The sequence below is a fragment of the Oncorhynchus tshawytscha genome, linkage group LG29 (assembly GCF_018296145.1).
Source record: "Oncorhynchus tshawytscha isolate Ot180627B linkage group LG29, Otsh_v2.0, whole genome shotgun sequence".
Classification (NCBI taxonomy): domain Eukaryota; kingdom Metazoa; phylum Chordata; class Actinopteri; order Salmoniformes; family Salmonidae; genus Oncorhynchus; species Oncorhynchus tshawytscha.
In genome coordinates this window covers 11,521,153-11,547,714 of record NC_056457.1, presented here as the reverse complement: position 1 = coordinate 11,547,714, position 26,562 = coordinate 11,521,153, and the positions used below count along the sequence as shown (strand labels likewise).

The 26,562-nt window shown below is 44.3% G+C and overlaps 1 protein-coding gene across 4 annotated transcripts in view; it reads right to left on the bottom strand.

Moving 5' to 3' along the window:
• Positions 1-26,562, bottom strand: part of nfx1 (nuclear transcription factor, X-box binding 1) — a 30,153-nt gene that overhangs the window by 2,693 nt on the left and 898 nt on the right. For all 4 annotated transcript variants that reach the window (XM_024392971.1, XM_024392970.1, XM_024392969.1 and 1 more), the window contains 19 exons: positions 19,664-20,677; positions 19,256-19,417; positions 16,315-16,392; positions 15,986-16,091; positions 6,131-6,202; positions 5,439-5,578; positions 5,119-5,218; positions 4,766-4,983; positions 4,587-4,684; positions 4,381-4,411; positions 4,187-4,269; positions 2,314-2,422; positions 1,794-1,913; positions 1,531-1,610; positions 1,105-1,335; positions 777-850; positions 528-626; positions 369-410; positions 81-179 (listed from right to left, as the gene is read on the bottom strand). In XM_024392971.1, the coding sequence (XP_024248739.1) occupies positions 81-179; positions 369-410; positions 528-626; positions 777-850; positions 1,105-1,335; positions 1,531-1,610; positions 1,794-1,913; positions 2,314-2,422; positions 4,187-4,269; positions 4,381-4,411; positions 4,587-4,684; positions 4,766-4,983; positions 5,119-5,218; positions 5,439-5,578; positions 6,131-6,202; positions 15,986-16,091; positions 16,315-16,392; positions 19,256-19,417; positions 19,664-20,677 (2,956 nt within the window). The remainder of the gene's footprint in view (positions 1-80; positions 180-368; positions 411-527; positions 627-776; positions 851-1,104; positions 1,336-1,530; positions 1,611-1,793; positions 1,914-2,313; positions 2,423-4,186; positions 4,270-4,380; positions 4,412-4,586; positions 4,685-4,765; positions 4,984-5,118; positions 5,219-5,438; positions 5,579-6,130; positions 6,203-15,985; positions 16,092-16,314; positions 16,393-19,255; positions 19,418-19,663; positions 20,678-26,562) is intronic.

Genomic DNA, 26,562 nt, shown 5'->3' with positions numbered 1-26,562 from the left:
AGAGTATTTGAAAACGCTGTCATTGTGGTGAACTTTGACCTTGGCATGCAGTGAAAATACTCTATGTATTGGTACACCACCTGGCATCAACTCTGAGGCTGTCACTGTACGTTGAGGAGGAGGAGCGCATATTGAAGGGGTCCACTGACGGGTCAATCTGCAGGGCCTCAGCCAATCGCCTGTCAGGACACAGACACACACAGGCAGACAAAAAAGTCCAGAGATCGAAAGACAGGAGAAGGCTCTCAAGTTGACAGCACATTGAAGGAAACAAATCAAGTTGACAGCCAAAAGCTGTGCATTTTAAAATGTCACGAGAGCTACAAATAGTAACTGTGTGCGTGTGGAGTAGCAATGTAACAACTGACCTGTTCCTTTCCAGTGCAGCACACCCCTCGTCACACTCCAACCTGAGCCAGAACACGCATTAAAATAAGCAATATATGGCACGCTCATATTTAGTACAACGTGATTTACTGGAAGTGTTTTATGCTGTAAGTTTGGAATCAGGTTTGGTCCCATCTTACTTGGTGTGTTTCATCTCCTTCTTAGTGATAAGACCCATGTCTACAGAGTCACCCAGCTGCATGTCAGACAGCTTACTGGCCATGGCAATGGCTGCATACCTACAGAACAGGGACACACATCTAGTTACGACACACGCGGTCAAGTTCTGAAAAGATCGTGAGGGAATAAGAGCAAACTGGTTTAGAGCACGCGTTCAGATAGATCTAGAAACCATTGATTCTACTGTAGAAGAACCCACGCACACCAACCTCTGATGGGCACTGGCTGCTTCCGTGCACACCACCGTTTCCTTTCTCCGACCGCAGTCGCACTGTAGCGCCACCTGTGGGACAGAGGTGGAAACTGACAAACGCTGGCCACAAGAAGACTTCTGCTGCAGTCCAACAATGCTGCCTGCGTTCCATCTCCGTGTCTGCTCCATGTGCCCAGTATTTGAAGAGTTACGGTCTTTGTTTACTGTCACAATGTCACCCTAGATGTAGTGCAGTCTCTAAGGCACAGGGTTAACACATATTTCATTTAGCCTTGATTTAAAAATCACTCGAGTCACTTGGGTGAACATCTCGTTTTTTGTACCTTGGCAGTGCAGGTGCTGCCCGGGCAGCTGGTGCCCTTGTGGCAAGGGGCGTTGCAGGGGTGGCCACAGTTGGGCCGGGGCAGCAGGCAGGGCTGGCGGCAGACGCCCTCGGCCAGACACTCGGCCCGGTGACAGATGCGGCGGCAGCGGTGGAGGTCACACAGCAGAACCTTGTTACAGGCCAGGCCACAGGAGATGTCCTGAAGGTGGCACGGGATGTTGCTCCTTCGCTGCGGGGGGGAGAGGGGGCGGTTTTAGTGGACAGGTCGTGACTATGGCCGAGTCCCAAATGGCACCCGCTATAGTGCACTACTTTTGACCAGGGCCAGTAGGGAACAGGGTTCCATTTGGGACGCACCATATGCCTTTAAAAAGAGGCGCAGGTTTGAAGGTTAGGTAGAGGCGGCTAACATCAGCGACGTTACCTCATGCTTTCCCATGCACCACTTCTGAGTGAGGTAGGTACAGGGTGGGCACTTCTCCTCACTGTGGCAGTTGTGGAACACTGAGGACAAAGAAAAAGTATGAGACCATGAGGAATAAACATTTGCAGACGGTTTTGTCAGAGACGGTAAAATAGATGTCAAGATTCCTAAATGTACATGTATATGCATATATATTTCTGCTCTCCAATAAAGCACATTTGAAACTAAGTGAAAAAGCAGTAGTCCCTACTGCAAGGTTTTACCTGGGTGGTCACACTCGTGCCTCCTGGTACACGGGTTCTTACACTCTGGGGGCTTCGTGCCACAGGCGATGGGGGGGAACAGGACACTCACCCCACAGTGGCACGCCAGCTCATCGAAACCTACACACATGAAACAGGCAGAGACTCAGAGGGACGTGGCCTATGAGAACCGACTGTATGTCTGGGGTGAGACTTTGCGAATGAGGCCATGCGATCTCAATGATCGAGCAATAACGTACCGTATCACTCCAAATAAACACGTGTTGGATGTTAACAGGATACTACAGTAAGTGTACATTTGACTGAAGTGGAAGTTAAGAATCGCCCCCAACAGTCCGCTGGTATAGCAAATGGCCTTCTAGGAAGTGCACTAGACTTAAGATAAGATGAGGAACATTTGAATTACAAAGAATCCCAAAGCCCGGGTAAAATGTGTCAATTGACTGGCATCTGTGCTGCATCTGCTGGCATGTGAACATCTGTGTTGGCAGTGCCACTGGGACCTCTGATTGGAACTCACTGGTTTGCCAGCAGGGTTGGCAGTTCCCACGGTGACAGAGCTCTTGGCAGCGGTGGAGGCCACAGTTGAGCTTGTAGCCACAGATCAGAGAGCACTTGTGTTCCGCGGCCTAGGGGGAGGGGGGACATACTGTATGTCAGTGTGACAAGTTAGATAGTAGGTAGGGGGGGGCAGTGCCTTTGGAAAGTATTCCGACCATTGACTTTCTCCATAATTTGTTACGTTAAAGCCTTATTCGAAAATGTATTAAATTGTTCATTTTTCACATCAAACTACACACAATACCTAATAATGACAAAGCAAAAACAGGTTTTTAGAAATGTGTTCATTTATACAAAAAAATAAACTGAAATATCACATTTACATAAGTATTCAGATCCTTTACTCAGTTCTTTGTTGAAGCACCTTTGGCAGCGATTACAGCATCGAGACTTCTTGGGTATGACGCTACAAGCCTGGCACATTTGTATTTTGGGAGTTTCTCCCATTCTTCTCTGCAGATCCTTTCAAGCTCTGTCAGGTTGGATGGGAAGCGTTGCTGCACAGCTATTTTCAGGTCTCTCCAGAGATGTTTGATCGGGTTCAAGTCCGGGCTCTGGCTGGGCCACTCATGGACATTCAGAGACTCATCCTGAAGCCACTCCTGTGTTGTCTTGGCTGTGTGCTTAGGGTCGTTGTCCTGTTGGAATGTGAACCTTTCATCCCAGTCTGAGGTCCTGAGCACTCTGGAGCAGGTTTTCATCAAGGTCTGTTTATCTGTGCCTTGATCCTGACTAGTCTCCCAGTCCCTGCCGCTGAAAAACATTCCCACAGCATGATGCTACCACCACCATGCTTCACCGTAGGGATGGTGCCAGGTTTCCTACAGACATGACGCTTGGCATTCAGGCCAGAGTTCAATCTTGGTTTCACCAAACCAGAGAATTTTGTTTCTCATGGTCAGAGAGTCTTTAGGTTCCTTTTAGCAAACTCCAACCGGGTTGTCATGTGCCTTTTACTGAGGAGTGACTTCCATCTGGCCACTACCATAAAGGCCTGATTGGTGGAGTGCTGCAGAGATGGTTGTCCTTCTGGAAGGTTCTCCCATCTCCACAGAGGAACTCTAGAGCTCTGTCAAAGTGACCATCAGGTTCTTGGACACCTCCCCTCCTCCAATTGCTTAGTTTAACCAGACAGCCAGCTCTAGGAAGAGTCTAGGTGATTCCAAACTTCTTCCATTTAAGAATGATGGAGGCCACTGTGTTCTTGAGGACCTTCAATGCTGCAGACATTTTTTGGTGTCCTTCCCCAGATCTGTGCCTCGACACAATCCTGTCTCGGAGCTCTAAGGACAATTCCTTCAACCTCATGCTTGGTTTTTGCTCTGAAATGTACTGTCAACTGTCAGACCTTATATAGACTGGTGTGTGCCTTTCCAAATCATGTCCAATAAATGGAATTTACGACAGGTGGACTTTAATCAAGTTGTAGAAACATCAAGGATGATCAATGGAAACAGGATGCACCTGAGCTCAATTTCGAGTCTCATAGCAAAAGGTCTGAATACTTATGCAAATAAGGTATCCGTTTTTTTTCTTCCTAATACATTTGCAAACATTTCTAAAAACCTGTTTTCGCTTTCTCATTATAGACAATTGTGCGTAGATTGCTGAGGATTTTTTTAAATCAATTTTAAAATAAGGCTGTAACGTAACAAAATGTGGAAAAAGTCAAGGGGTCTGAATACTTTCCAAAGGCAATGTATGTCAGTGATTCACCAGTTCAGCTAATTAGAGTATGACTTGTGGCTTTACCTAATGACTGTGTCCTTTCATAACTGGGTGACACACACACGAACGTGCCGCACGCACGCACACGCCTTTTGGTTACTCACCACACAGCACAGCTCGCCACATTTGTGTCGGCCACAGGAGCGTTTTTTGAGGCAGCGCTTCTCACAAGTAAAAATCAGTCCATCTAGAATTGGGAGGAAAGGAAAGAGACTTAAGAGAAGAGTAAAGTACAGGACAGATCTACTTTAACTAAGTACAGTAGCAACAGCACCTCAAAGAACGATCAAAATATCACCTTCATTCTGGATGACTGCACAGGGAACATCCTGGAAAAAAAAAAAAAAAAAAAAGTCTTCAGTGGTGCTCTTTGGTACAACAGAACTCTACCTCCATTTACAACAATGCGCAGTCTATACAGAACATTGCATTTGAAGTTTTACTCAAGATAAAAATAAAAAAAACACCACCATAGGTATACAGTACTTGTTTTCGAAAACTAACCTTGGTCTTAGAGCCGCATTTGCATTTGATGGTGGAGGTGAGCGAGCAGGGACCACAGCTTCCCTCATGGCACAGCTTCTCACAGATGTGGATGGTCTCTGGAATGACGGGGAGAACGAGTCAACACATTTGATATGCCATAGAGAGGCTATACACGAGGACACAGTGTCTTGTGTTACCGCTGGAGCCGCAGGGCAGAGGCTTGCTGCAGGTCTTGCCACAGGAGGGGATGGGGTCGGAGCAGCCGCGGCGTTCGGGGTAGCCCAGCTCCAGGAGCTTGGCCAGAGCCGTCTGCCCACAGGGGCAGCACCTTACAAGCCTGGGGGAGCGTGGGCACGGCTTGCACGGCCCAGGGTGGCACACCTGCTCACAGCGGTGGGCCTCACAGTCCAACATCCTAGGATAGGGTGGAGGGGGGAGACGTATCACAAATGAATGTATGAATAAGATACAATCGATCTATATCTAGAATATTATTCTCACAGGAGAAAAGTTGTTTCCTAGTAATCTCAAGCTGCTGGTTTGAACTTACTTGTCACATGCTTTCTGACAGCAGAAGTGACCTGAGCCATCAAAGCGGTCTTTATCTGTCCCACAGAGTACCTCCCGAGACACAACACCGCAGTAGCACACTGCGACAGCAGGAAAGAACCGATGAGACAAAACAGAACGCATCAGAGTGAAATCCATCACAGTGGTTAAAACCATGAGCAATCATTACTCATCACAAATTCCTCATTGTCAAGGAATGCCATTTTAACTGTTAAGGACAGAAATGTTTTTGGTCAGATCACATGGTCAGGGAGAACTCCTGGCCCAGAAAAAAAGACCTATTGGGAGTGAGTAGCTCACCCTGCTTGACCTGTAGCGGGCAAGGCTGGCACAGTCCGCTGTGGCACACCTGGGTACAGGTGTGTTCGGAACAGTTGAGGGTGGCGCCACACTGCTTGTCACAGTGGATGGCAGTGGCCTGGCCACACCGCATTGGCTGACTGCAGAGAGAAGTATGGAGGTATTTTACCGTGAGTGGAGGCGGGCTCAGGGTTTCTTATACCTGAGTAAGTGACAGGGACATCAAATCAAAATCAAATCAAATGTATTTATATAGCCCTTCTTACATCAGCTGATATCTCAAAGTGCTATACAGAAACCCAGCCTAAAACCACAAACAGCAAGCAATGCAGGTGTAGAAGCACGGTGGCTAGGAAAAACTCCCTAGAAAGGCAGGAACCTAGGAAGAAACCTAGAGAGGAATCAGGAGTATATTTGGCAGCCTAAGCAAAGGCGTGTAAATTAACAGTGGGTTATTATTGTAGAAATGATAAAGGGACCTACACATTCTAAAATAACTGACCTTTTTCTGGCCCGCAAATCTGTGCGGCCCTCTGCTGAATTTGGAATTCCTGATTAGGCACTCGAGACAAAATTATTGCCCACCTCTTCCATATATAGTGCACTACCTATGACCAAACCCCTTTGGGCATCATGTAGGGAAAGGGGTGCCGTTTGGGACTCAGACATTAGGTCAGGAGGATATACAGTACCTGGTTCTTCCGCAGGTGCATGCTTTGGTGACAGAAGCAGGACACTGGGGACAAGGTCCTGGGTGACACAAACTGGTAAGACACAACCAAGAATGTAAATGAACATTTTTTCATTTGTAGCAGTGATACTCCCAACATACAAAAATTTGGAAGCACCAGAAAATACACTGCTCAAAAAAATAAAGGGAACACTTAAACAACACAATGTAACTCCAAGTCAATCACACTTCTGTGAAATCGAACTGTCCACTTAGGAAGCAACACTGATTGACAATAACTTTCACATGCTGTTGTGCAAATGGAATAGACAACAGGTGGAAATTATAGGCAATTAGCAAGACACTCCCAATAAAGGAGTGGTTCTGCAGGTGGTGACCACAGACCACTTCTCAGTTCCTATGCTTCCTGGCTGATGTTTTGGACACTTTTGAATGCTGGCGGTGCTTTCACTCTAGTGGTAGCATGAGACGGAGTCTACAACCCACACAAGTGGCTCAGGTAGTGCAGCCAGGATGGCACATCAATGCGAGCGGTGGCAAGAAGGTTTGCTGTGTCTGTCAGCGTAGTGTCCAGAGCATGGAGGCGCTACCAGGAGACGGGCCAGTACATCAGGAGACGTGGAGGAGGCCGTAGGAGGGCAACAACCCAGCAGCAGGACCGCTACCTCCGCCTTTGTGCAAGGAGGAGCAGGAGTAGCACTGCCAAAGCCCTGCAAAATGACCTCCAGCAGGCCAAATGTGCATGTGTCTGACTCTATGAGGGTGGTATGAGGGCCCGACGTCCACAGGTGGGGGTTGTGCTACAGCCCAACACCGTGCAGGACGTTTGGCATTTTACCAGAGAACACCAAGATTGGCAAATTCGCCACTGGCGCCCTGTGCTCTTCACAGATGAAAGCAGGTTCACACTGAGCACGTGACAAACGTGAGAGTCTGGAGATGCTGTGGAGAACGTTCTGCTGCCTGCAACATCCTCCAGCATGACCGGTTTGGCAGTGGGTAAGTCATGGTGTGGGGTGGCATTTCTTTGGGGGGCCGCACAGCCCTCCATATGCTCGCCTGACTGTCATTAGGTACCGAGATGAGATCCTCAGACCCCTTGTGAGACCATATGCTGGTGCGGTTGGCCCTGGGTTCCTCCTAATGCAAGACAATGCTAGACCTCATGTGGCTGGAGTGTGTCAGCAGTTCCTGCAAGAGGAAGGCATTGATGCTATGGACTGGCCCGTCCGTTCCCCAGAATCCAATTGAGCACATCTGGGACATCATGTCTCGCACTACCACCAACGCCACGTTGCACCACAGACTGTCCAGGAGTTGGCGGATGCTTTAGTCCAGGTCTGGGAGGAGATCCCTCAGGAGACCATCCGCCACCTCATCAGGAGCATGCCCAGGCATTGTAGGGAGGTCATACAGGCACGTGGAGGCCACACACAATACTGAGCCTCATTTTGACTTGTTTTAAGGACATTACGTCAAAGTTGGATCAACCTGTAGTGTGGTTTTCCACTTTAATTTTGAGTGTGACTCCACATCCAGACCTCCATGGGTTGATACATTTGATTTACATTTATAATTTTTGTGTGATTTTGTTGTCAGCACATTCAACTATGTAAAGAAAAAAGTATTTAATAAGAATATTTCATTCATTCAGATCTAGGATGTGTTATTTTAGTGTTCCCTTTATTTTTTTGAGCAGTGTATATTATTTTATTGATTGTGCAAGAACGTCAAATAAAAATACAACGCAGAGACAGTATGAGAGGTCAAGAGGGCGAGAGTCAATAGAGTACTAACGAACAATGGAAACTGTGTTTTTCCTGTAATAAGGAAATATTGATCAATGGTTCAGAGACATGGGAGGAATATGGTCTTCTGAAATAGGATACTTGTTATTTGGCCATTGGCTAGTTTTATTGCAAGGAATTCTAATTGGTCAACCACAGGCTAGGGCTGGGTTATGAAACTACATACTGTCCCTTTGTTCTGGGGAGAGAATCACTGGAGAGCATCCCTGAAGACAGGGGAGAATGACCATCTACCTCCCCGTATGATTTGTCCTCTTTGAATAAAGCCATTTGCCTCCTATTGATTTGCTTTGGAGTTTGTTATTGAAGAATAACAAATTGCTAACATTTGGTGCCATGACCCGGATGAATTGGTCTCAGCAACAAGAAAAACGTATCAACTGTGTTGATCCAGAAGAAAGAGAAAATGCTGAGCGCAACCCACAAGGGAGTCAACTCTTAATCTCCTGATTGATGGCATAATTGCTGGGTGAGTCTAGACCAATATCATTTTAAAAGAACCAAAATCAGGTTAAAATTAGCACATGCAATGAGTGATATCTGATGTACAAGAGTTCAAGTCCTTTGTTCTATTACAGACTTCCTTTGTTCTCTCTGAAAAAGGTTTGAGGCCTGTGTCTTTGTTCTCTATTATAGGGGTTCAAGTCCTCTATTAAAAGGTTAAAGTATTTTCTTTTTGTGAAACCATGTTGCATAGAAGTGAGTTGCTAGTTGAGTAGCAATTTTTACATGTGGTTAATAGAAGTCTTCAACAAGCTTTTTGAAGTGAGCATAAGTTATGGGGAGCCAGGCCCTACAGAGACAAATGTGTTCTAGAAGGGGTTTGAGTCCTTAAAAAAGGGGTTTTATACATTTATTTAACCTCAATAAATAAACTCAGCAAAAAAAGAAACGTCCTCCCACTGTCAAACTGCGTTTATATTCAGCAAACTTAACATGTGTAAATATTTGTATGAACATAAGATTCAACAGACAAACTGAACAAGTTCCACAGACATGTGACTAACAGAAATGGAATGTGTCGTCCCAGAGCAAAAGGGGGGTCAAAATAAAAAGTCAGTAAGTATCTGGTGTGGCCACCAGCTGCATTAAGTACTGCAGTGCATCTCCTCCTCATGGACTGCACCAGATTTGCCAATTCTTGCTGTGAGATGTTCTCACTCTTCCACCAAGGCACCTGCAAGTTCCCAGACATTGGCCCTAGCCCTCACCCTCCGATCCAACAGGTCCCAGACGTGCTAAATGGGATTGAGATCCGGGCTCTTCGCTGGCTATGGCAGAACACTGACATTCCTGTCTTGCAGGAAATCACACACAGAACAAACAGTATGGCTAGTGCATTGTCATGTTGGAGGGTCATGTCAGGATGAGCCTGCAGGAAGGGTACCACATCTTCCCTGTAACACACAGCGTTGAGATTGCCTGCAATGACAACAAGCGCAGTCCGATGATGCTGTGACCGACATGGACTGGGAAGGTCTGACACTCCACCACCAAAAATCGCCCCCACTCCAGAGTACAGGCATCGGTGTAACGCTCATTCCTTCAACGATAAACGCCAATCCGACCATCACCCCTGGTGAGACAAAACCGCGACTCGTCAGTGAAGAGCACCTTTTGCCAGTCTTGTCTGGTTCAGCGACGGTGGGTTTATGCCCCTAGGCGACGGTGTTGCCGGTGATGTCTGGTGAGGACCTGCCTTACAACAGGCCTACAAGCCCTCAGTCCAGCCTCAGCCTATTGTGGACAGTCTGAGCACGGATAGAGCGATTGTGCGTTCCTGGTGTAACTCGGGCAGTTGTTGCCATTCTGTACCTGTCCCGCAGGTGTGATGTTCGGATGTACCAATCCTGTGCAGGTGTTGTTACACGTGGTCTGCCACTGCGAGGACTGCTGTCTGTCCTGTCTCCCTGTAGTGCTGTTTTAGGTGTCTCACAGTACAGACATTGAAATGTATTGCCCTGGCCACATCTGCAGTCTTTATGCCTCCTTGTAGCATGTCTAAGGCAAGTTCACATAGATGAGCATGGACCCTGGGCATCTTCCTTTTGGTGTTTTTCAGAGGCAGTAGAAAGGCCTCTTTAGTGTCCTAAGTTCTCATAACTGTGACCTTAATTGCCTACCGTCTGTAAGCTGCTGGTGTCTTAACAACCGTTCCACAGGTGCATGTTCATTAATTGTTCATGGTTCATTGAACAAACATGGGAAACATTGTTTAACTTTTTATGGCTGCAGGGTATTGAGTAGCTTGGATGAAAAGGTGCCCATATCAAACGGCCTGCTCCTCAGTCATAGTTGCTAATATTTGCATATTATTATTAGTATTGGATAGAAAACACTGAAGTTTCTAAAACTGTTTGAATGATGTCTGTGAGTATAACAGAACTCATATTAGCAGGCAAAATCCTGAGTTGAAATCAAAACAAGAAGTCAGAAATCTGAGCTTGTATGTATTCACCAGAGTCCCCAATGAAATCCCCTTGAGATATGAATGATGTTGCACTGCCTAGGGGTTCCACTGGATCAATAGAAATCAACCATCAATAGAAATTATAATGAGGCTTCTATGTTGTTGTGGGAGTGAATGAGAGCAGAATATATCAGCTGTCCATCAAGCAGCCATTTTGTGATCCCACTTTTTCCTCATGGTAGTCACTTGCGTTCCATGACTCAACGAAGACAAGAAGGAATACTCCGGTTGGAACTTTATTGAAGCTATATGTTAAAAACATCCTAATGATTGATTCTGTACTTAAGTTTGAAATGTTTCTTCGACCGGTAATATCACTTTTTGAAGTTTTTGTCCGATATAACGCTGACCAGAATTAGCGTTTGGATATGTATACCAAACGCTCTAACAAAAGAAGGTATTTGGACATAAATAACGGACATTTTCGAACAAAACAAACATTTATTGTGGACCTGGGATTCCTGGAGTGCTTTCTGATGTAGATCATCAAAGGGAATATTTATCATGTAATTTCTTGTTTATTGTTGACGCCATCTTTGCGGCTGTGGTGTTTTTAAATTGAGAGCGGTCTCAGATTATTGCATGCATTTCTTTTTCCGTAAAGTTTTTTTGAAATCTGACACAGCGGTTGCATTAAGGAGAGGTATATCTATAATTCCATGTGTATAACTATATTATCATCTACATTTACAATGAGTATTTCTGTGGCTATGCAAAATCACTTGATGTTTTTGGAACTAGTGAATCTAACGCGCCAATGTAAACTCAGATTTTTTTATATAAATATGAACTTTATCAAACAAAACATGCATGTATTGTGTAACATGAAGACCTATGAGTGTCATCTGATGAAGATAATTCAAGGTTAGTGATTAATTTTCTTTATTTCTGGTTTTTGTGAAGGCTATATTTTGCTGAAAATGGCTGTGCTTATTGTGGTTTGGTGGAGACCTAACAATCGTTTGTAGTGCTTTCGCTGAAAAGCCTATTTGAAATCGGACACTTTGGTGGGATTAACAATGAAAATAGATTTAAAATTATATAACACACATGTATGTTTTAGGAATTGTAATTATGAGATTTGTGGTTTGAATTTTGGCGCCCTCTATTTTCACTGGTAGTTATATATCGATCCCAGTATTGCAGCCATAACAAGTTAAAAGCCTTTACAATGAAGATGTGAGAAGTTATTTGGATTTTTACGAATTATCTTTGAAAGACCGGGTCCTGAAAAAGGAAAACTTTTTTGCTGAGTATATATATACTATATAACTTTTGAAGTTAATATGATGCCATTGTTAAGTGACAAAATCACTCTGGAAAAGGGTCGACTAGCTCCTCCGGATGTGAGAATGAAAAATATTTTAAATTCAGTCTAGTGATATGAAGAACCATCAAAGTAGAGAAGTGTAGGCAAGAGAAAGATATTCCATCATTGTTGACAAAGATGGAATCTGTCTGATACACAAAAAGCATGGGGCAAAAATACAGAAAATATCTAATTCCCTGACAAAGGCACGATGGTCTTTAACTGTAATAGCCGAAGAAAGAGAACTGGATGAGATTTTTTTTTCTGGAGAATCATGACAGGACATTGCAGAGAGAAAGAAAGTTTGAAAGCTCTTGGGTGAACACATCAAAACCTTGAAAGAAGAAATTCAACAATTACAGGCAAGGGTCGTAAAAACAGACTTGGCTCCAACATGTGGAGGACCATTTATTTCTTCAATCCACCCTTAGGCTGAGTTGCGCAAGGATGATCGGGTTTCAAGCATCTGGTCAGCACTGCCTGGCTTTGGGTCAACAGATACAGACAGCGGTGACGAACGATGTCTTAGGCCATCCAGAACACAGGCTGTAAAAAGGTAGTAAAGACAAACCTCCGGTGACAGCATTCACACATAAATCAGCATCTCCAAAACAGTTGGATGAACGGTCAAATACTTTGGAACATCACGGAGAAGTGGATATGAAAACGTGGGACCATTTGAAGCATTAAGAAACTCCAATCTACATCCTTATGATGGGTTACAGTTACTAGCCTTTGTTTTGAACATCCGTGAACATGGTGTACTTGAAGAAAAGGTTTATAGAGCTGTGGGTGGTGAAGAGCAAGATGTGGCCGATGGATGGAGAGTCATACATGTTTTCCTTAAAGGTCTGACCAATGCAACCACCAAGTGGGGAGAGAAAAACAAATGTGTTCAAAAAAATGAAATAACCGTTTGTTGAATTTGAAGAAAAGTTTAGAGCAGACGTGGTGTGACACAGTGGGTTACCTGACATGGAAGATGAAAATGACCCATTTTTTGGAAGAATTGAGTGTAATCACTCATCAGCTGATGCAATCCATGCAAAAAAACTTTTGTTTCCACAACTAATGACTGGGAGAGAACTACGGCGACGTCATCGACAGGCTAAACCGGATGTTAGATTTGTACAGGTTCCGAGTGAAACCAACAACATTCAATCAGCAGAAGAGAATCCTGGTGTGTCATTATTGCAGGTTTTCTGATCACTGGCAACGAAAATGTCAGAAAAGGAAAAGTGAATTTATGAGAAGTGGCCAGGAGAAGCAGGGTCCGTCTAAAGGAAAATGGAATCAAGACAACAGCCCCAATGACACAATGTTGATGCAGAAATTTAAGAAGCTCTCTCCGTCTCAGCAGCAGAGTTTGCTGGATGCTGTGGAGGTAAACTAATGGACTCCCTCTTAGGTCCCATCTGCTGTACATATGAAATCGGATGGAATATATGTGAACATGATGGTTAACAACGTTGCAGTAGATTATTTTGAAGATTCGGGTGCTGAAGTCACTGTATTGCACATATCTTATGCAAAACATATGTTCTCAGTACACGGGCAACAAGATGAGAGCAACAGGAGTGGACGACGACATATGAAACAGACCAAACAATTATCAATTTCTATTGGGCCAATGAAGATTGATGCAGGGGTCATTTGAACAACCTGTTAGGCCTTGACTTTATTATGCAACTTGACTCCACATTGAACATTTCTGAAGGGAAGGTGACGTGGCAAATTAGACAACTGCAGGGCTCTACAGTTCAGAACCATGCTATTTGGACTATGAAGAAAAATGAGTGTGGAACTCTGGATACGGAACCACTGTGCTGGACAGGTGTTACCCCACCTTCCACAAAACAATATCCCCATTAGCAAGGAAGTTATGGATGCTAATAAAGTAGTGATTAAAGAACTATGGGACATGGGTATAGCTGAAAAGGCACCATGTAATCCAGTTACTCTGATGCATCCTACAGATACCACATTACTTGGACACGACTGTTAAGAAGAGACGGTTTTGGATCAGCTCTCCGATGGGTTTATTGAGTTGGAAAACCATGAGTTTCATCTTATACACAGACGGTTCAAGCAGTGTGGAGGTGGGTGTGAGAGGCAGGCTTGGGCATGGGTAGTTAATACAATGGACCCATGTCACTACCAGGCACGTTAGATTTGAGAAAAGCAGGCGTTCCCTTTATGGAGTGACAATGCTTAACTATTGCATATAACTCTAAAGCAGTAGGGGAAGCAGAAAGACAAGTAAAAGAGGCGTGGGGAATAACTACCAAGGGGGGACATGATGTAGTGCCAGGACAGTGAGTGATGGTAAAAACAATATGTAAGAGATACATTAGTGCCAAAATGGGAAGGTCCTTATCAAGTTTTGATAAGCGAGGTCAGCAGTAACAGTCCAGGGAAAATCACGGCAGATACACTTTACTCATTGCAAGGTTGTCCATTTTGATGACAAAGCGGAGCCTGGAGAATAAAGAACTGCTTGATAAGCAATCTGGGGCCAATCCCGGGTGAAGAAGCATAGTAAAATGATCAGAAACTGATAAGCTTCTGTGTTGTACACCGCAGTAATCATATTAGGGATATCTTGGTGAAATGTCCAACATTTTCTTGAAAATTGGGACATGCTTACTTAGGGAAATCTATGTGAAATATACATTTTTCTGGAAAACAGGACATGTTACTTCACTTTTTGTTTCCTTCATTACAGATAAGAATCTAGTGTCTTCGGTTCAAGGACTGTACCTGAAATGATACAAGATCACCGGTGAAGTGCAGCCAGTGGAACGGAAGAAGAATTCCTCACGACCGGCAGAACATAATATTTAATAGTTATCCATGTGGGTCTGATACCAGTGTGGAAGAGCTTGTCACTTAAAGGACTTGATGAATGATTACCTTGTCAATAGTACAATTGAATATTGTCTTTTTTGTGTGAGTTTCCTCCTAATACAGGATGTGGTAGGAATCGGGACATCATCATTATCCCCGTTAATACCTATTTTCTTTCATTTTGTTTGAAGTCTGTACTTGCTGTTACAATAAGAAATAATGTACCCTTTGTGTTTTATAGAAATGCAAGGTGATTAATGTGAATGACTTCATGCTTACTACTAATGTTTTTTTATACTGCCTATTTTTTCATGTTTTCTAAAAAGACATTAAGTATATATATTTTTAAATGGTCTAGGGGGGAGTGTAGGATAGGATACTTTGGCCATTATTTATTATTTGGCCAGTGGCTAGTTTTATTGCAAGGAATTCTAATTGGTCAACCACAGGCTAGGGCTGGGTTATGAAACTACATACTGTCCCTTTATTCTGGGGAGAGAATCACTTGATAGCATCCCTGAGGACAGGGGAGAATGACCATCTACCTCCCCGTATGATTTGTCCTCTTTGAATAAAAGCCATTTTCCTCCCACTGATTAACTTTGGAGTTTGTGTTATTGAAGAATAACAAATTGTAACAATTGAGATCGTCTATTGGGTCTATAAATTCTAGATAGTGCACTTCTGATGCACATTTTGTGCCCTAAAACTATTAAGTAACCCTGTAATTACATTTGTTTATTATGAAAAGCTTAATACATGTCATTGAAATTGCAGTCATTTGTGGAATATTAGGTTTCTACATTGTGTAAAATCACCATTTTCCTATCGAGACGCATTAGTGACAATTGTACACTTTCTTAAGAACATAAAGTTTGTGAGTGATGACATGAAGGAGACATTCATTAGTATAATCATTGATCTTCTTAAGATTTGTTTCTGTGCCCCCCAAATGTTCCGATATAGCCTACTAGTAAAGTTACCAGGTTGCTAGCTAGCTAATGAGGTAACATGACTGAACAAGGTGTAAACAGCCACAGAGTTGTTTTACAATGTCCCGCGACATGGTTTTTGAACGTAAAATGCAGCCCACCAAACCGCCATAGGAAGAAAAATAACATTGCGCCGGGAAAAAGGGTAATATCTTTTGATCTATTTGGGCTAGAAACGTTTCCGCTGTAGAAATGGTAGAACCATGATGCTAACAAATATGCGCTCTAGGACATTACAACAATTATCTGGGTGATTTGTTTTCTAGGCGCACCCAAGCAAAAATATTTAGGAGCATATGCAACCAAAATTGTGTCCAGGGCTTGAAAGTGCAACAACCACAGGGGACACAATCAAGACAACCACTTCATGTTGTAGAACAGCAGATTGTTATGTGGTGGTGGGTTATGCATGTGTTGGGTTGTGGCTCACATGTTACAGGGGTGCTTGCAGTCTGCTCCGCTCCTCTTCTTCCCACACATGTCTCCACAGCTGTGTGGGATCTCACTACGCTGGAACTCTGGGTTGGTTGCTTTGCCTGTCAATCATGGCAGAATAATTAAACAGTACAGGGAATTAACTCCAGAAATCAGGACATTGATTCCTACTACTTGTTTATGTGACCTTTACTTTACCAGGTTAGTGTCATTGAGATTAATAATTAGCTCTAATACACAAAGCATCTCAAAGAGAGCGAAAGACTAGGGATGCACGACAGGGTAGGAATAATGGCTAAAATGGGCTATTAGCTAATCCCTTACCACAGAAGCACTTGTAGACGTTCGGGGGTTGGAAGACAACATTCTGACAGGCCGGACACCGCCACCCATCATTTGTTTCTGCAAGTGAGAGCAAAGTTTGCATATCACATAGACCAATTTACAAAGCACTTCATTAGCTAAATGGTGAGTCACAATATTGTACAATTATTCTTAGATTGTAAGGTTGTACTCTAAGTTGTAAAGGACCTCCGCCACCCGAGCCACAGTCTGTTCACACACTGCTATCATCTATCCTGGCAGCCCCCCGCACCTCTCTGATTCAGAGGGGTTGGGTTAAATGCAGAAGACACATATCAGTTGAAGGTATTCAGTTGTACAACTAACTAGGTATCCCCCTTCCCTTTCCTGGGGCGGCAGGTAGCCTAGTGGTTAGATGGTTGGACTAGTAACTGAAAAGGTTGAAAGAACGAATCCCCAAGTTGACAAGGTAAAAATCTGTCTTTCTGCCCCTGAACAAGGCAGTTAACCCACTGTTCCTAGGCCGTCATTGAAAATAAGAATCGGTTCTTAACTGACTTGCCTAGTTAAATAAAAAGGTCAAATTAAAAATAAATGAAATGTTATTTGTCACATGTGCCAAATACCAAAGGGGTAGTAAACCTACTAATTTGATGGTTGCAGCAATCAATTGGCCCATTAACAATCACCCATATTAGCAAATGTATTTCATTTGAAGCTTCACATTTCTCTGGTATAGGCTACTTATCATAATGAACGTTCTCAGCAAAATGCCTGCGATAAGTGATCGTGTTAACTTTCGGTTTATCGTCCAAGCTCCACGAGACTGAAAAACAGCTTCTATCTCCAGGCCATCAGACCGTTGAACAGCCATCACTAGACAGCTAACAGTCCGGTACTCTGCCCCGAACCTTGAGATTAATTCCCCATGTATTTAGAGTCATTGAATGCTGGTCACCTCATTCTGTTTTATATACTTTTGTTTACTCATCATGCATGTATATACTGTATTCTCAACATAGCTCATCCTAATATACCTACTGCTGTACATACCATCTTCCTTCCAAATGATATACTGTCTAAACACACCATGTTTTTATATTCTGGATTCTTACACATGCTCACACTAATATCTACTCTTTATTGGTAATTGGACTTGTTCTGTGATTTCTCGTTTAGATTTTGTATTATTTGCGAGACATTCTACTGCACTGTTGGCACTACTAACATAAGCATTTTGCTGCACCTGCTAGAATGCCTGCAAATCAGTGTAACCGACCAGTAAACGTTTATTAGATTTCTAGTACAGTAGTAAAATCTCTGCACATTAGCTGACACTGCATGTCACCAAGGGAGTACTCCAAGGCTTGATCCTATGCCCCACGCTCTTCTCAATTTTCAGCAACAACATAACTCAGGCAGTAAGAAGCTCTCTCATCCATTTATCTGCAGATGATAGTCTTACACACAGCTGGCCCCTCCCCTAATTTTGTGTTAAATTCTCAATAACAAAGCTTTCTTAGTGTCCAACAAGCTTTCTCTACCCTTAACCTAGTTCTGAACACCTCCAAAACAAAGGTCATGTGGTTTGGTAAGAAGAATGCCCCTCTCCCCACATGTGTGATTACTACATCTGAGGGTTTAGAGCTTGAGGTAGTCACCTCATATAAGTACTTGGGAGTATGTCTAGACAGTACACTGTCCTTTGCTCAGCAAATATCAAAGCTGCAGGCTAAGGTTAAATCCAGACTTGGTTTCCTCTACTGTAATCACTCCTCTTTCACCCCAGCTGCCAAACTAACCCTGATTCAGATGACCGACCCACCCATGCTAGATCACGGAGACGATCGGCAGGAAAGAGTGCTCTCGAGCAGTTCTTTCCTATTCAGCCATCACACTTGCCACCAATGCTCATTATAGGACACGTCACTGCACTATATACACTCCTCTGTAAACTGGCCATCTATGTATACTCTCGCAAGACCCACTAGTTGATGCTTATTTATAAAACCCTCTTAAGCATCACTCCCCCTATCTGAGATACCTACTGCAGCCCTCATCCTCCACATACAACACCTGTTCTGCCAGTCACATTCTGTTAAAGGTCCACAAAGCGCACACATCCCTGGGTCGCTCCTCTTTTCAGTTTTCTGCAGCAAGCGACTGGAACGAGCTGCAACAAACACTCAAACTGGACAGTTTCATCTCCATTCAAAGACTCAATCATGGACACTCTTATTGACAGTTGTGGCAGCTTTGCATGATGCATTGTCTCTACCTTCTTGCCCTTTGTGCTGTTGTCTGTGCCCAACAATGTTTGTACCATGTTTCGTGCTGCTGCCATGCTGTTGTCATGCTTTGCTACCATGCAGTGTTGTCATATGTTTTTTATTTAACTAGGTAAGTCAGTAAAGAATAAATTCTTATATACAATGACGGCCTACTCCGGCCAAACCCCAACCCGGACAGCGCTGGGCCAATTGTGCGCCGCCCTATGGGACTCCCAATCACAGCCGGTTGTGATACAGCCTGGAATCGAACCAGGGTCTGTAGTGACGCCTCTAGCACAGATGTCGTGCCTTAGACCACTGCGTCACCCATGCTGTGTCGTCTTCGTTCTCTCTTTATGTAGTGTTGTGGTGTGTCTTGTCCTATATTTTTAATCCCCGTCCCCGCAGGAGGCCTTCTTGTAGGCCGTCACTGTAAATAAGAATTTGTTCTTAATCGACTTACCTAGTTAATTTTTGTAATACATTCTTTTAAATATTTAAGATAAGGTCACTGGGGCCATATTTTTGCTACAGTGATATTGTAGCATCATCCATGTACAGCAGTACCATCTGTCGAGCAGAATTTGCATTCCTGTATTGTCTGTGTGGGGGAAGCATTGTGCCCATCTATGGAAGACTATTGTGTTGAAAGTCATGAATAAATGAAGAGCTGGAGGGACTGTTAGGCCTACCGTCTGCCTGGGAGGCTGGGGAGCGGGCCCACTTCTTGATGCAGTTGAGATGGAAGACGTGGAAGCAGCTGTGGCAGCTCCAGACTGGAGCCATGACTCTGATCACCTCACAGCACACCATGCACTCATACTTCTCCTCAGACAGCTGCTCGATCAGGCAACCTGGACAGATATGGAGGAGAGAGACGAGACCAAAAGCATGACTTCTTCTCAAATGGATCCTATTCCCTATATAGTGCACTCTTTTGGACCAGGGCCCAAAGTAGTGCACTGTGTAGGGAATAGGGTGCCATTTGGAACACACAACTAACATAACTACTTTCAGAACAAACTCATTCACATTTTCTTGGTAGTTTTTTTTTTTTACTCTGGGACTTTTTGAAAAACTGTGAAACTTCGCCCTCTCACCTGTCTGAGTCTCCTTGCTCTTGTTGGGCACGTTGTCCCACCTCTTCTGTCCAGGCCTGTGGTCTGAGTTGAGTGTTCTCCTCTGGCCTCTGTCCTGTAGGGGGGTGCGTCTCACCTGGCCTCTCCCCTGACTCCTCCAGCTGGGCTCCTCTTCAGTGCCAGAGCCCAGTTTATCACGATGGCCAGAGGGGATGTCTCTGGCTCCCCTCTCATGGTCCTTCTCCTGGGGATATTCTTTGATAGGCCCCTGGCGTCGCTTGGGCTCAGGGAATTTCTGTTGAGCGTAGACGTGGGGGTTCCTTTCTTCGGCTCTCCCTCCTTTTCGGCTTCTGGACCCCATTTCTGATGGTGGGGTTTCTTCTCTGGGCTCAGCAGGGTCCCAGCCTCCTCCTCCTGTAGCGTGGCTGTCGTGGTTCTCCTGCTTTTCCAGAGAGTGAGGAGGTCCTTTCGCACTCCTCGCACCTCTCTCTTCTCTCCGCGGCTCCTGGCTGAACCGTCTGGGTTTTTCAGGGCGGGTGTCCTGGTGGTCTTCGTGGGCAGGCCCCACCTCTACACTCCGGCCACCAGGGTCTCCTCGACGCCAGCTAGGCCCGTCTATGGGGGGTGTTCCAGGCCTGTAGCCACCACCACCACCCAGTCCATGGTGGCCCCTAGGTAAGCCAGGGGGGCCTGTGTCGACCCCAGGCCTGTTCCACCTTGGAGGCTGGCCCCTTGAGCCCCGGCCCCCTCCACCTCCGATAGCCCCTCTTCCTCCTCTTCCTCGACCCCTTGATACATCCTCTTGGTGGTAGGGAGGAGGATGGAAATTTACAGGGACCGTTGAATTGTCATGGACATGAGATTGTTTGACCCCATGGTGAAAATGGCCTTGCTGCTGTTGCTGCGGTGCTGGGCCGTAATTATTAGAACCACTCCAGTTACGGTTGTGGCCCTCTCTGTTCCGACCCCTCCTGGATTGCTGCTGGTTACATTTTTGTCGTGCTGAAGTCTCATCTGGATTCAAATCCAGAGAGTCTATGCATAAAAAAAGAAAAAAAAGCCTACTTGTTAGTGAGTGGCTTGGCATGAAAGTTGTGACGCCGCATCATAACTACAGTGTAGACGCAGGCAAGACAGGCTTGACAAGTGACTCCAAAGACAAGACGTTCAACAATGTTGACTTGGGAGTCACGTGCCAAGGCTATGAGTATGACAGCTCTGAGTATGACAGATATTCTCTTCAGAACGGCCTGGACTTTGACACGAGAGCACGTCATCTAGCTAAGTTGGCCTCAACTATCATTACAGAGAATTAAGCAACAACGTTGGCTATTTGTTTGAGACGCTCACTGGCTGACTTTAGACGAGCAAGGCCAGAGCGATTGTTAAAACTAAAATAAAAATTGGGTAGCTGGTTAGCGCATGAGTCAACCAGTACTAGCCTAAGTTATGTAGCTAGTCAGCTTCTCAGGCTAAAGTTCAATGAACATGCAGCTCACATAATGTGGTCACAGCAATGACTGTATATGAAATGGGCCACACTGGCAGAGTAGGGAAGGGAGCAGGGTATAAGCGATATATACAGTGGGGCAAAAAAGTATTTAGTCAGCCACCAATTGTGCAAGTTCTCCCACTTAAAAAGATGAGAGGCCTGTAATTTTCATCATAGGTACACTTCAACTATGACAGACAAAATGAGAGAAAAAAAAATCCTGAAAATCACATTGTAGGATTTTTAATGAATTTATTTGCAAATTATGGTGGAAAATAAGTATTTGGTCACCTACAAACAAGCAAGATTTCTGGCTCTCACAGGCCTGTAACTTCTTCTTTAAGAGGCTCCTCTGTCCTCCACTCGTTACCTGTATTAATGGCACCTGTTTGAACTTCTTATCAGTATAAAAGACACCTGTCCACAACCTCAAACAGTCAGATTCCAAACTCCACTATGGCCAAGACCAAAGAGCTGTCAAAGGACACCAGAAACAAAATTGTAGACCTGCACCAGGCTGGGAAGACTGTATCTGCAATAGGTAAACAGCTTGGTTTGAAGAAATCAACTGTGGGAGCAATTATTAGGAAATGGAAGACATACAAGACCACTGATAATCTCCCTCGATCTGGGGCTCCACGCATGATCTCACCCCGTGGGGTCAAAATGATCACAAGAACGGTGAGCAAAAATCCCAGAACTACACAGGGGGACCTAGTGAATGACCTGCAGAGAGCTGGGACCAAAGTAACAAAGCCTACCATCAGTAACACACTACGCCGCCAGGGACTCAAATCCTGCAGTGCCAGACGTGTCCCCCTGCTTAAGTACAGTACATGTCCAGGCCCGTCTGAAGTTTGCTAGAGAGCATTTGGATGATCCAGAAGAAGATTGGGAGAATGTCATATGGTTAGATGAAACCAAAATATAACTTTTTGGTAAAAACTCAACTCATCGTGTTTGGAAGACAAAGAATGCTGAGTTGCATCCAAAGAACACCATACCTACTGTGAAGCATGGGGGTGGAAACATCATGCTTTGGGGCTGTTTTTCTGCAAAGGGACCAGGACAACTGATCCATGTAAAGGAAAGAAGGAATGGGGCCATGTATCGTGAGATATTGAGTGAAAACCTCCTTCCATCAGCAAGGGCATTGAAGATGAAACGTGGCTGGGTCTTTCAGCATGACAATGGTCCCAAACACACCGCCCGGGCAATGAAGGAGTGGCTTCGTAAGAAGCATTTCAAGGTCCTGGAGTGGCCTAGCCAGCCTCCAGATCTCAACCCATTAGAAAATCTTTGGAGGGAGTTGAAAGTCTGTGTTGCCCAGCAACAGCCCCAAAATATCACTGCTCTAGAGGAGATCTGCATGGAGGAATGGGCCAAAATACCAGCAACAGTGTGTGAAAACCTTGTGAAGACTTACAGAAAACGTTTGACCTCCGTCATAGCCAACAAAGGGTATATAACAAAGTATTGAGATAAACTTTTGTTATTGACCAAATACTTATTTTCCACCATAATTTGCAAATAAATTCATTAAAAATCATACAATGTGATTCTGTATTTTTTTTTCTCATTTTGTCTGTCATTGTTGAAGTGTACCTATGATGAAAATTACGGTCCTCTCTCATCTTTTTAAGTGGGAGAACTTGCACAATTGGTGGCTGACTAAATACTTTTTTGCCCCACTGTATTATTATTTATAGGAACTCTATATCTGAACTCTGGGCACAAGCTACCTAAACATTTTATCTACCCCGTCAAGAGGGAGCGAAAGGCTAGGGCCGGCCTAGGCCATTTATAGACGCTAAATAGAGTGTGCAAAGCTGTAATCAAGGCAAAGGGTGGCTTCTTTGAAGAATCTCAAATATATTTTGATTAACACTTTTTTCATTACTACATGATTCCATGTGTTATTTAATAGTTTTGATGTCTTCACTATTATTCTACAATGTAGAAAATAGTAAAAAGAAAAGAAAAACCCTGAAATGAGTAGGTGTCCAAAATTTTGACTGGTCCTGTAAGTGGACGCACATGGCATTTCGGCAAAAAAATTCTAAAATAAAGACTTTACACCGAGTGTACAAAACATTAGGAACCTGCTCTTTCCATGACAGACTGACCAGGTGAATGCTATGATCCCTTATTGATGCCACCTGTTAAATCCACTTCAATCAGTGTATATGAAGGGGAGGAGACAAGTTAAATAAGGATTTTTAAGCCTTGAGACAATTGAGATGGATTGTGTATGTGTGCCATTCAGAGGGTGAATGGGCAAGACAAAAGACTTAAGTGCCTTTGAACAGGGTATGATAGTAGGTGCCAGGTGCATGGGTTTGTGACAAGGACTACAACGCTGCTCAACCACCTTCCTGTGTATCAAGAACGGTCCACCACCCAATGAACATCCAGCCCACTTGACAACTGTGGGAAGCATTGGAATTGAATTGAGGCTGAGGGCAAAAGGGAGGGGTGCACCTCAATATTTCAAAGGTGTTCTAATGTTTTGTACACTCAGTGTATATCGGAGTTGTGGCTGTTGTCATAGAGAAGGATTAAGGACTTATCATGGATATAATCCGTTTTAGCATGGACAATTCCACTGGGGGCTTCCACCACTTTAAAGTAGTCAACTGGGTGGCGATTCCTATGAGTTGGGAGTAATCAGCCAATGAAGACCATGTACTACTTTAAAATGGAGATCATTGGCACAGCCCACGCTACAATGGTGGAGATGAGTCCTATCTAGCTCTATGGCCTGTTGTTCACACACACATATCTGCCCTCTCATTGGCTCGAAATGGTCCAATAGACAATCCTTGTTGTAGCTGAGAATCCTTGGGATAAGGAAGAATGCCTTGTTAATGGTATACTCAGCGAAATGACATTGCCATGAGCATCACCGGAGATATTGGGATGAGCGCGATGCAAGACTTCACTCACACACTGTAAATGCACAGGTTCACTTCACAGCGTGGTAGCCAGGGCACCGAAACAGTGGAGAAGTTGGGCCACGCACTTCAATGCTCTTAGTTGTTGAAATTGACCCACTATTCGGTTTACTTTCTTCATCCATGTCATGTCGCTGAGTCTACCTTTAATGCCTTGGGATCTCAAGGGCTAGAAGGGATTCAGCCTTTGTCAAATTATCGTCAAAAAATGATTTAGCATTTTAGGTAACCATAATTCTAACTGTTTTCCTAACCAAATTCTCCTAACCTGCTACAAAAAGTCAAATCTGACAAACACTGCATCCCATCTAGTCAAAACCATATCAAGGGCCTGCCTGCATTGCAAGTGAGTCACTGGGCTTTGTGGTACGGCTGAAGCAACCAACTGCAGACAAAAGTCGAAGTGTGAAGTCGGGGGACGTGCATCTGCGACAGCTGAAAGTCTGACACGGATTTGGTTTTCCAACAGCAAGGCTCAGTGCAGCATGGCAGTGTGCCATTGTTTATAAAAGTTTGTTATGTCGAAATAAACATGTCTCCAACCCCCATATCACACACTAAAAATAGGCTGTGTGTGTAGATTGTACCAAAGACAGTACAGTATGACGGTAAGCAGAAAGTGCTTCTACAATAGAAGTCCCCGATCACACGAGCAGGCAATGTCATGGCGATGTTGGCTCGCTAAACTTCTGCATAGAAACACGTGATCTGGTCTAACGGTCGTCTCGCGCATGTGCCTGCCGTCAAATCAAAGGCATTCCTTCAATATAAAGTAGTGACAGACGAGTAGTGTGTCTGAAGTGGAGGCAGTACAGGGCTTAGCATGTTTCTCGAGGAGGCTAAAAATAGATTTGGGCTTGGAAAAGTTGAATATTTTCAGAAATAGTCAGGTAATTAGTTAAGGGAGGAGAATGAGGGAAAGAGGGGAGGTTGAAAATACTGAGGGAGGCAGAGGATGGGTTTGAATCTGTTGGAGCTAGCAATAACAAGGGAGAGGGTATGTCGAGGAGGGTTGATGTCAAGTTCAAATAGAGTGAGCCGGACTCCAGTTTGAGTTCTGGAGGTGAAATGGAAGGGGTAGAAGGTGTTGTGAAGAGCTCAGAGCCCGAGCAATGCATTGATGGACGGTTATGATAAGACACATTTGGTCCAGAGGGAGTGAGATTTTTTGAAGAGGGTGGAACCAGGCCTTTTGGCTAATCCATAGTTGTTTTCAGGTTGGGTGGAAAAGTTGGTGGGTGCTGTTGAGTCGGTGAAGGTTACCCGATGTGCACTTATGTTTGTTTGTGTTTCTTCAGATCAGAGGGAGCAGGCGCTCCATGCGACGCAACCTGGGCCAAGATCTGTTTCTCGCTTTGCTCATTAGGAACAGGGCACCATTGAAAGGAGTGATTTCTTTGGTAGCGTTAAGGAGCAGTTGGAAGATTCCTGGTGTCTGTGACACCCGTTGTTTGGTGCGATGCAGACCAGGTGGTGAGCATGGTGAAACAGAGAAGCCCCTGTTAGTCCTTTTGAGTCAGTCTTAACCTGACAAGGTCATGTTAGGATGTATCAGTTAACCTGTTAGAGCATTTGTGGCGAATGCGCTGTTTCAGGTTAAACGTTTATGGTCATGTCGCAACTGTATGTGGAGGGAGATTCCAAGATGTGGGAAGTGGGCATGGGTAGTTTCGGTGGATAAAGTTGTGTGCTTCAACTTTAGGGGTGTCCATGTTGCTGGGGATCGGAAGTGTATGGTGCGAGAGAGGCAGTTTGAGGTGGCTAGAGTCAGAGTAGTGCAGAAGGTGCTGTATGCTAAAACAGTGAATAAAGTAGATAGGTCAAGGGTGAGATTCTGAGAGGATCCTTGTGAATAGTAGATCTGTGCCAGCATAGAGGGATACGTCAATGAATGATATGCTTCAGTAAGGTTTGCTTCTTAGTGTTCATAGCAATGTTTATCAACTGCTCTGCAGAAATGGAAGGTAAATCACAGAAAATAGATGTGTTGTCAGCTGCATAAAAGTACTTGGGGGTGCAAGATGACTTCAGAAGAGTTACATGGTGTGTTGAGTGGTAGTGTCCCATCCTCTCAAGCTGTTGGCCTGGGGTAGGATCAGATAGGGTTAAAGAACTGGAATAAGGAGGTGGGTTTTAATGAGTATAGTGTTAGTTGGCATGGCAATTAAAATATTACTTTTTTCAGTTTCACATTTCTATCACAAAGTGTAATGGATCTATACTATAGTTCAGTTGTGGTAGTAATGTAACATATTGGATGCAAACTGCCATTAAACCTCACCTGAATATATTGTTTTTAACAAAAATGAAAACGTGTCAGATTGTCACTGAGGTTGGAGTAATAATATGTTCAACTACTTCAGACATTGGCTCGAATCTAGGTTGTGCCTTCACATTTCGACAAAATTAACTACTATGGAGGAATTTAACTTCTCAAACCCTGGCCTTGCCTGCTTGATCTGTTTCGCAAGCGT